At 35.7% G+C, this 11,055-nt stretch overlaps 1 protein-coding gene across 6 annotated transcripts in view; it reads left to right on the forward strand.

The window, feature by feature from the left end:
- The first annotated feature begins 40 nt into the window (after positions 1 to 40).
- MFN1 (mitofusin 1) overlaps positions 41 to 11,055 on the forward strand; it is a 30,724-nt gene continuing 19,709 nt past the window's right edge. Inside the window, exons 1-7 of one of the 6 annotated variants that reach the window (XM_019751911.2) lie at positions 41 to 176; positions 1,260 to 1,378; positions 3,516 to 3,651; positions 5,040 to 5,202; positions 7,247 to 7,371; positions 8,804 to 8,912; positions 10,340 to 10,447. In XM_019751911.2, coding sequence (XP_019607470.1) covers positions 1,267 to 1,378; positions 3,516 to 3,651; positions 5,040 to 5,202; positions 7,247 to 7,371; positions 8,804 to 8,912; positions 10,340 to 10,447 — 753 coding nt within the window. In that variant the 5' untranslated portion in view covers positions 41 to 176; positions 1,260 to 1,266. The other 5 variants (XM_019751942.2, XM_019751953.2, XM_019751961.2 and 2 more) reach the window with 5 other exon arrangements.

Here is an 11,055-nt window from a genome sequence, read left to right on the forward strand (position 1 = left end):
GCACTTCCGGCCACTGAGCCAAACAAAATCGGGCACAGCAAGAGACCGGAAGTGACCGCCCTTTTGGCACGCCTCCCACCTCTTCCCAGCTTGCCAGCCTCCCTTAAGAGGATGAAGCGGCCTGAGGGCTGCGGCTGACCTGTGAATGCTGAGTGACAAGTCGGAACCAGGACAGTGTGAGTGCCCTCTGTCTTGGCCGCTGGCCGTTTTACTTCTCTAGGGGTGACCTTCGTGCGGCCCGGGACGAAGTCGGAGAGTCGTGCGCCGGGTGCTCTGTGTCGAGACGCCGCCACAGCCCTGCGAGAAAGGAGCGAGCGAGCCGGGCTGGCGGCCGGGTCCGGCCCGCGGAGCTCGCGAGGCCGGAACCTGGGCGAGGGGAACTGGGTCTGGGCCGGCGCACGCGGGGCGGCGGTGGGGTCTGGCCCCTGCCCTGCGGGCGGGGCTCCCGTGCCTGGTGTGGAAGGCCTGGATTTCCCGAGGTAGGTGATTCTCACCGGCTGAACCGGGTCGTTGCCGTCACCCCGCCTTTCCCACGGAGCTCCTTCGCCCCGATGATTCCTGACCCTCTGGTATGCTCGCCTTCCTTATGGCCACTCTGCTACATTCCACACATACACCCCAGGATTTGATTGGTGTTTAATTGTTTTTGTTTGGTGTCTTTTTCATGAGAAGCTGCCCCCCCCCAGTTTTTTTTGTTTTTTTTTTTCTGTTCCTTGAAAGTCTTGGTACTTTGGCTGGAAAACTCAATGCTCACTTTAAGCCTTGCCTCCTTACTTGTTGTGATGAGAATTCCTTCTTTACATAATTCAAAACGTCAGTATTGAATTATGATCTTGGAATTGTATTTCCTCACTTTGCACATCCACTGCCATCCACCTAGAGCTCCAGGTTGAGAAACTTAATCACTTACTGTTTGTGAACTTGGCTTCTCACTAATTCTGTTCCGTGATATATATACTTAAGAGTCACATGTAGTCACAATTTAGCCACAGTTAGTTTCATCTTCACCAAAGGGAAATAAATTAGAAATTGTAACTAAGATTTTGGCTAGTGGAGTTCACTTATTTTAGTGGAGTATCACTCAAAAGAAGGCTTTGTCTGACTAAAACTTCTCCCCCCAAAATAATTATCTAAAAGCATTTTGACAGTTTAATTTATTTCATTGGGGAGTTAGTGTCGCTGGAAAGTATCATTAATTTGCAGGTGATTGTGATCCAATTTAATCTGTGCATTTCTAACTTTTTGTTTTCATCTCCCAGTAGCATAATGGCAGAAACTGCTTCTCCGCTGAAGCACTTTGTGCTGGCGAAGAAGGCAATTACTGAAATCTTTGACCAGTTACTGGAGTTTGTTACTGAAGGATCACATTTTGTTGAAGGTGAGTTTCTCTATAAAGTTTTTAAAATAATTACTGTTGAAAATATACAAAGGTGCATTATTCTTTCAACCTTAGTTACTGAAAACTTATATAGGGCATTGTGCTATATGAGTGATGAGTGATGATATTACAAATAAAACCCATTTCTGCCCTCCAAAGGAAGATTAAATAGTAGTAATAAGAACTAAGAAATAAGTGTTTGTACTATTCTAAGTATATTGTTATATTAATAACTCATTTAAAAACCATTAACTCATTTATTATACATGATATAAATTAAATCTAAGCGTTTAATTATAATTAAATTGAATAAATTTCATTTGAATTATATAATTAACTTGAATGAATTTCATTTGAATTATATAATTAACTGTGAAGTGAATTATGTATTAACTCATTTCAGTAATAGTTATAGCTCATTTAATCCTCATCAACATTGAGGCACAATTTTAATCACTCCTTTTAAAAATAACACCAATGTACAGAAAAGTCAAGCAGCTTGCCCAGGATCACAGAGCTAGTGAATGCCCAGACTAAAAATGAGGCAGCGCACATTTAGCCATTATACTTATCTCCTCCCCAACTCAGCTGTTAAGCCAAGATCTCAGACCTATTTTATGCTTTCAAATGAGGCTGGTATGCTGTGGGAAAGGGCAAGAACAGTTTTCCTAAAATGAGTGTAACTGTTTAAACAAAGGTGGTGAGGAATGTCTTACTAGGGAATACTGCTTTGGAGATAACTGTTGAAAACTTTTCTGTTTCTTAAGATTATCTGGCCTTCAGGGGTCCAATGAAAAGGGAGGGATTCTGTAAACTTTCTACAGTGACAGTGGGGAAACATTTGGTAGGTTGGTAGAATCAAACTTTTCCTTGTCCCGCCTTACCCTTCCTCACTTAAGGGTAAGGATCATGCCTTATTATTGTGTCTCTATCACTAAATCTGACACAATTCAAGTCTTGTTGGAGTGAGAATAAAAATACTGGTGTAGAATCTTTATGTTTCCAATTTGGAAAGAACTTGAGCTGGCACAGTGACTGAATAGTATTTTATTCTAAAAGAGTTGATAGGAAGTGAAAATGAAGTTAAATATAACATCTTTTGTGTATTGAGCCAGTTATAGATTGAGCGTTATGCTTTAGAATCGGTATTTGATTTTATTAGTTGTAGAACCTCAGAAAAAATGTTGCAGGAAAACCCAAAAAAAACAAATAAATCAGGAAGACCAAGAATAAAATGAAAAACAAAGGTGAATGTAATGATACTTAAGCCAGTCTTAACTTTTTTTTACCAAGTTACACATATTTTATTAATTCACTTGAAAAGTATGATGAGCTATGTAAAGCTTAATTGAATTAGATGACCACTGGGTAAGCTGTATCAGTGTTTGTGTCTTAATTAGAACCACTCAGATAACCAAATGAATCACTATATTTTTACCTGCAGAATCAGATGATAAAAATATAACTGCGCATGTGTATTCCTGAAATAGAAACAAAGCTGAAAGGCTTTTCTACTTTTCAAACTCAGGCTTTCGCAGTTATCCCTGTCCTTGGAAGAGGGGAGTTTGGAGCTGGGGTGGGATTCAGTCTGCAAGTTCTCTTTTTATGTGAAATGAGCTGTTTAGCTCCATCCCTGTGGGAAGCAGACAAGAGGCGATTAAGGTAGCAAAGTCTTACTTAGCTTGGAGACCTTGAATCATAGCTTTACTTTGGAGGGCCCCATTCAAACTCCACTCTTTCTTGCCATGTGGATCTTCTCAGCTCAAGATTTGACAATCCAATCAGGATGAGGACAATAATAGGTGAATATTAGGCTCTAGTTTCTCTGTTCAGAAACATTTTTGTCTTAGTTGGATATTTTGTATTTTTGAAACCAGATGAAAAATAAATACCTTTTGAGTGGGCTCCTGAAATTCTTAATAATTTTGAAATTCTTTTGGGCAGGATTCTTATGACCCATTGGCAAGGGGCACTCACCTTTTACCAAATATTCAAATGCTATGGGCATTTTTACTTTTCAGATGGCATGTTAATATAGAACAAAGCCAAAATATATGCGCATCGTAGGTATCCCATTGTATAATTAACTTAGTATTCACTTATATCATTTTTTTCTAATACCATTTCAATGTTGTAGCAACATACAAGAATCCAGAACTTAATCAAATAGCTACTGAGGATGATCTGGTAGAAATCCATGGGTATAAAAACAAGCTTTCCATCATTGGCGAGGTGCTGTCTCGGAGACTCATGAAAGTGGCCTTTTTTGGCAGGTAATTCTTTATTATTTCTTCTCGAGGGTAGTTTCCAGAAATCAGTTTTCCCTGTCATTTCTCCATCTTTGTTTCTGATGTTTCAACAAGTGCTGCTCCTCCCCCTTCTCTCCACAACAGTTTCTGCCTGTGTTAATTGTTAAAGTCATTAGCATGTAAGAGAATTTGTTCATTTTAGCTCCTGGTATGAAATGAGTCTTTATGAAGGTCAATCATATTTTTATTTTTTAAGGATGCTCATCTCTAAGAATTGGCTTCTTAGCTAGTTATAAGAGTATAAATACAGATAATACGCATAATATGTCACTTAAACTCCTTTAAGCTTCTGTTGATTATCAGGTGTGTCTTACAAAAGATTCTCAGCCTCATGATTCCCAGGGGGACAGTAGGAAGTGCCATTCGTTAATGTTACTGTTTGGAGTGACAGAGTGATCTCTGCCACAGCTTCTCCATACGTTTAAGGATCATTTGTTAACTACCTATGTACCATGCACTTTCAGGCAATACGGATGCAAAGACAGAATACTAGGCTCATACTTGGTCGCTCAGGTATCATGTGCTATGTACCAATAGAGGTATTTATTTACTCACTAAACTGACCTGATTGGCCTTCTAAGCTGTTTTCCTACTTAGGGCTTTAGCACTTGCAATTTCGTATGCCTAGAATTCTCTTTGCCTTGTTCTGTCTGGCTGGCTCCTTTTCAGTCTTCAGATCTCATCCTAAGTGTTACTACCTCAGAAACCTTCCCTTATCACTCACTCTATTTAAGTATTCCTTCTCAGTTATTCTGTACTAAAGTACCTGTTTATGACTTTAAAACATTTTCACAGAGTTCTGTTGTTTTGTTTCTGTTTTTATTGTCTGCTTCTCCCACTTGACCATATACTCAGGGCCTTAGAATCTAGTATGAGGTAAGTCTATTAAAGAGCCCCTGCCTCAGATTAGGGTGGAGTAGGAGTGGGAGGGAAGAGGCCTCCTGGAAAGGTGATGACTCAGTTGTCCTACTTGAGAAGGAGAAATAGGTATTTAGCTGTGGATGTGCAAAAGGTCCAGCCTAGATTTAAGAAGATGGAACATTAGACCACATCTTGTGATTGGTCAAGTAGCACAGAATTTGGGGTTGTGTTTTCAAATTGCCCCAAAAAGAAAGTTACAAAAGGCAACAATAGCTTTATGGAAAAGGTAGGATTTGCTTTCTGCTATTTTCTGAAGTGTATATTGCTAATATTTGTGTAAATTAAGTTGTCATCTCTTTCATGAAAAACTCAGTCTGATGAAATTTTAACAAAATTTCAATTCTAGAAAAGTCAGCCTTAGACCCAGTGAAAAAAGAAAGTTTTTTACTGTTGTATTTTGTTTTTCATGATTTTGTATGTTCATTCTTCAGGACAAGCAGTGGGAAGAGCTCTGTTATCAATGCAATGTTGTGGGATAAAGTCCTCCCTAGTGGGATTGGCCATACAACCAATTGCTTACTGAGTGTTGAAGGAACTGATGGAGATAAAGCTTACCTTATGACAGAAGGATCAGATGAAAAAAAGAGTGTGAAGGTATTATATTTGACCTTAGCAATATAATGTATCTGAAACAGTGTCCTATTCTTTAAAAAATATGTAAGATATTTGCAGTCCTGGAGATGGAAGACCCATTAATATGTAGTCATAGTTTTTTAAGCCATTACTTATATTTTTAATTCTCTAAAATTCTTTTGCTTCAGAGCTAAATTACTAGGTGACAAAATCCTGTCCTTAACTTAAAATATAAGTAAATTATAGTTAAAAGCGTATTACATTTTAAAAATAAACTTTCCAATGAAAACATTGAGGTTTCCCAATGAAAACATTGAAGTGTGTTATTTCTATTTAATCTCAAATCTTGCCTTTTCAAAGAAAACTGTGTAAAAAATTGGGCCCTTGGAATCTGTTTTTGACACATTTGTGCCTTTAGAAACTGTTTTACCTTTGGAGTACTCAGTAAGTATATTTATGAATAAACGTTATGTTATACCTTTATCAGTTAAGGGCCAATGACAGTTCTCTACCTTTCATAAATGTCTTAAGGAATTCAGTGCCACCAAACTCCTTCAGCAAAAAAAAAAAAGAAATATTAGATGTAAGATGTTGACTGGAATGAAAGCAATTGGTAAAGACACTGTTTCTCACTATGGTCACTTTCTCTTAAGTCTTAACTTCTCTCCCACAAATACAGAAGATCAATGTTTGAAGTTCCATGCCATTTTAGTTTTTGGTAAACTAGCTGAATGCATGGATCCGGCTCTTGTGTTGTGAGTTTGCTTTTTGATCTAGATCAGGTAACAATCTGTGTAATATACCCTTCAGTTTAGTTATGAGGAATAAATTAGATGATGTGTATGAAAATATATTTCACACTTTTAACCCATACAAATGAAGGAATCACTTATTTTGTAATAAAAAATTTTAGCAAATTACAATTCAACCTATGGCATTAGATCCTCAAAGTCAAGTGTGCTGTGGTATTTTAAGGAAATCATTCATTTTTTCTGATCTGTGCTCTCTACTTCCAGTCCTCTTCCTTCTTGCTCTTTTATTCCTCTCCCCTACTCCAGAATTTACATTTGTTTACCTCAATTGGTGGCTTGCTTTAAGGTGTAAACAGACTTTGAATCTTGTGCTCTAATAGTTTACTTAGTGAAAGAAATGTAACAGTAACAGCTAATATTTCATTACATATTTGCTATGTACCAGGCACTGTTCTAAATACTTGTAATAACTCAAACCTCACCACAGTTCTGCCTGATAGGTGCTTTTGTTAAAATCTTAATTTTATAGGTGAGGCATCAAGATTTTAGTACGAGTTTATGATTCCATCATAAAGTTTATGAAAGCAAGCCAAAAAAAAAAAAAAAAAACCTACTTAACATGGTCATTATGAAGATTCACTTCAACCCTGATCAGGAGTATTGTGCTCATTTGAAAATAGATATTTCTCTTTAAAATCTGATACACATCAAATGAACTGTAGAGGTATGCGTGCTGATGCCCTTTCCTTGATTGATGTTTCTTCTATTCCCTTTTATTGCTAAGCAATACATATTCATTTTAGAAGAGACAGAAAGTACAAATAGATAAAAAGAAAAACTCCAAAACTCACATACTTCCCCTGTCCAATGGAAACCCTTTGGTATAGAATTAAATTTGTATTTCTCTGTATTTTTTAAACAAAGTGGTTTTATATCATGTGCTATATTCTGATTTGCTTTTTTTCTCTTGATATATTACACATTTCTTTTCCTACATACATTATCAATTTTAGGGGTTACATAGGACTCCATTGCCACCGTTCCATTTTGGGGGGCATTTAGAATGTAGCCCTGATTATTTTTGCAGAATGATATGAGTAAACTGTTTTAAGAGTACCAGTTATTTTTTCTAGTTGATAATTTTAAAACTGAAGTTTCTCAAGATTGCTCAAATGGTTTTATTTTAAATTATTTAAAGTTCTGCTTTTTGTACATGTTTTACAAAAATAAATGTTGCACCAAACCATAGTATTTTACGTCTTTATTAAATTTTATTACAAGTAGAGTTCTGTTTTTTCTTTTCCATGCTTTAGACAGTTAATCAGCTGGCCCACGCCCTTCATATGGACAAAGACTTGAAAGCTGGCTCTCTCGTGCATGTGTTTTGGCCAAAGGCAAAATGTGCCCTCTTGAGAGATGACCTGGTTTTAGTGGACAGGTAAAATTACGTATGAATTGCGTTTTGTCCTTGTAAAGGTGTTTTTAATAATATAATGCTGCTTGCTTTAGCGTGTAGTACATACAAATTTTAAATGTTCAATTGCTGCTTTACTTTCATTTTCTATATTGTTAAGGAACAGTTAAGGTGTTGGTTTTTGTATTTTAATGATATTATAAAAGTGCTAATTTATCAGTCTAGTTCTATTACAAGAGATTTCAAGGGTGGCCACTTTTGTTTCTCTGTTTATCTAGACTGTTTCTTTGTTTATCTGATTTTGTAGTTTGTGTGAGTAGCTGGGCCTTAGAGAATGTCTAATTCTAGATACCTAAGTAAGTAATTCTAAATAGGTAATTTTTTAAACTAGTAATGAATTTATTCTTGAGAGGAAGTTTCCCAAAATAATTTTGCTGGACAGTTTATATAGCTTTTCATTGTTCAAGAATTAATCCAGTACTCTTGGAATTTGTTTTCCAACTCTTCTACTTAATCTGCATTTATTATGTATCTTTAAAATCATCCTGCTACACTGGTGCTTAATAAAATGGTAATGCATACCTATTAAGCAATGTCGTTAACCAAAAAAGGTAGTTAAATGACTTTTTTTTGTTTTTGTTTTTAATTTTGGTGTGTTCATTTTCTTCAGTTAAAATTTCAGTGTTCTATGGAAACTATTTTGTTTTTTGATGCTGGGCTCTCCATTTAATTGGAAGAGTGTTTCAAGTAATCAACAGAAATAGATCAGATGAGAGGGAAATTGCTTGTGAAATAAAAATATTTGGTTTAACTATAAGCTAATTAATTTTGCTTTATTTCCTGGCCAGACTGTGTCCATGGCACCAACCTTTCAACTTGCCACAGGATACATCAAACCAACCTGTAGATAATTGCACTATAATTTTTATAACAGATTATATGTTAAATTTATGTCTAGCAGACAGTCTTATTTTTCATTACTTATAAGCACTTAGTCTTTTCTGAACTGTACTGGACATAGCTGCTTATACCTTCATTTTTGATTGTGTATTAGCCTAGTTTAGGGTTTTTGTACTTATATTTTAGTCTTCCAAAGCATTAAGACTTAAAAGGTTAAAATATTGACCATATTACTTGCTTTGTTAAAAGCCATGAGGTTATTTGTTTTTAGTAAATAAACCTTTTTTTAGCATTTATTGTCAACTGGGTAGGCTCTGGGAGTTCCTTGTCAGCAAAATAAATATATAGAATTATATAAAGCACACACTCTAAACTTGCCACAACGACTGTCTTATAGGTGAGAAAATAATTTAAATCTCCTAGGCTTCATACTGATGATTGGTAGAAATCTGTCCTTAAACATTAAACAATTTATAAAAGTTTAAAAAATTGTCTTTCTGTAATCGAAATTTTCTTTTTAAAAAATATTATATAATTTTTATTTTGTTTCCATTAGTCCAGGTACAGATGTCACTACAGAGCTGGATAGCTGGATTGATAAGTTTTGCTTAGATGCTGATGTCTTCGTTTTGGTTGCAAACTCTGAATCAACACTAATGAACACGGTAGGACTTAATCATATTATTATGTTTGAGTGGTAGGAAATGAAATGGTATGTGTTTTAATTCCAAAAAGTGAGAGAAATCCAAATTTCGACTAGAAAGAACTTCTGATATCAAGGATGAATGAAGGGGTTTGTGTTTCCATGGGACCTGAAGTGCTGATTCTGGTCTTGCGTGTTCCCAGGGTTTGAATAGCAATCTAGGGTTTGATGGCAGTAGCTTCTTGTGAATCTTGGAGTTCAAGGTATGATACGTGTGTGTTGTTGACATTCACTGTGGTTATTTGCCTGTTTCAGAAGGAATGGGCACCAGAATTGTTAGGATGCTGACTTAAGTCTCTCTTGAATAAAATATAACACCAACACCTCACATCCCTGTATGACAGGCAAGACTTCTGTTTTGAGTTTTGTCAACATTTTCCAGCCTTCCCTGTGTACACTCTAAACCACTGTCAAGCTTAGAAGTTTATTTATCCAGAATGTCTAGAACCAGACTCATCTCAAATAAACTTTCCAGATTTTAGATAATCTTGTATCTCAAACTATACTGCAATATTTTCAAATTGTTATTTATCAAAAGCATATAAATGGCCAAACACCTATGTAACCTTGGTGTTATCAGCAGTCACTGTGTTATTGGTGTTTGTATGATCCAGTGGCCCCATCCATATCATGTACCCAGGCTGCTTTGACAACACTGATAGTTGTTTATAACCTGATGCTATAACAGATGATCAGTGTTTAAAATCTGTTAGAATAGCTTCATTATTTGGATGTTGGATAAACAAACTTTGATATACATTCTGATTTTGATGCCTTTGTTTATGCTGTGCATTGCCCACAATTCTTTCCCCCTCCCAACTTTTCATCATGTTAAAAAGCCCTGTTATCTATACTTTCAAGCTCATCTTTATCACTACTTCCTTCTTTGTGGAGCTTTTCATAATTTCAACTAGATATGGTGTCTTCTTCCTTTGAATAGTTCCAGCATTTATTTATAGTATTTATGGCACATACCTTTCTCTGTTGTTTATTATGATTTGTTGTACATATGTCTTACATTGTTACTAATTTACTTAGTCTAAATCTTAAAAACAATTTGAGGTAGCTTTTTGAAAATATGGATGGTTATAGCCAGCAGTTCCTTTTATGTCCTTCATATAGCAGAAACAGATAAAATATTTTTAAAATTCAGTTTCAAAAAAGACACATGGCAGGAGCAGGAATAGCTCCACTTTTCCCTTTCTTTTATTTTAATTTTCTCATATTTGAAAAGTTTAATGCTCAGAGTGCTTTGGGATACTTTATCAACGAGAGTTAATCACTGTTATCTAAATGGTACAAATTTTTATGTTAAAGTAAAGCTTTATATAAAAATGTAAATATAGCTTTTAAAAATGAACATATTGTTGGGCATTTGATGTTTTTCAGGAAAAACATTTTTTTCACAAGGTAAATGAGCGACTTTCCAAGCCTAATATTTTCATTCTGAATAATCGTTGGGATGCCTCTGCCTCAGAGCCAGAATATATGGAAGACGTAAGTTATTTTTTTCCTGTAAGTTTTGAAATATACTCAGGTACATTGTTATTCAAGAAAACTACCTATAGACTAGAACATCATAAGCAGCTATTCTCTTACTTGAGAAAAGAGTATAATTACAGAAAATCTGAAGTCAATATGTGATAGACAAGTATTAAGCTACTGTGAAGGAAAATTGTGTTATAAAAGCGTTATTCATTTTCGATCTTGACACTTCATTTTTGTTTGTTTTGTTTTAATTTTTTATTGAAGTATAACAGAAAAGTGTACAAATCATAAGTGTCCAGCTCAGTGCTGTTTATAAATTTAACACACTTTTGTCAGGATCCACATCAAGAAGCAGAGCATTCCCAGCAGCCCAGGATCCCCCTGTTCCATCCTCTATTCTCCCTCCCAAGGATAACCACTTACCATGACTTCTAACATCCTAGATTAATTTTTCAAGTTGTTAACCTTTGTGTAATAGAATCATTTTGCATCTACTTTTTTGTGTCAAGTTTCTCTTGCTCACCATTACGTTTGGGATAGGCATCCATACTTTTGTGCTTAGTTGAAGTGCATTTCTCACTATTGCATAATATTACATCCTGCGATTAACTGCAGTT

Source organism: Rhinolophus sinicus, linkage group LG01 (assembly GCF_036562045.2).
Source record: "Rhinolophus sinicus isolate RSC01 linkage group LG01, ASM3656204v1, whole genome shotgun sequence".
In the NCBI taxonomy this organism is placed as follows: Eukaryota; Metazoa; Chordata; class Mammalia; order Chiroptera; family Rhinolophidae; genus Rhinolophus; species Rhinolophus sinicus.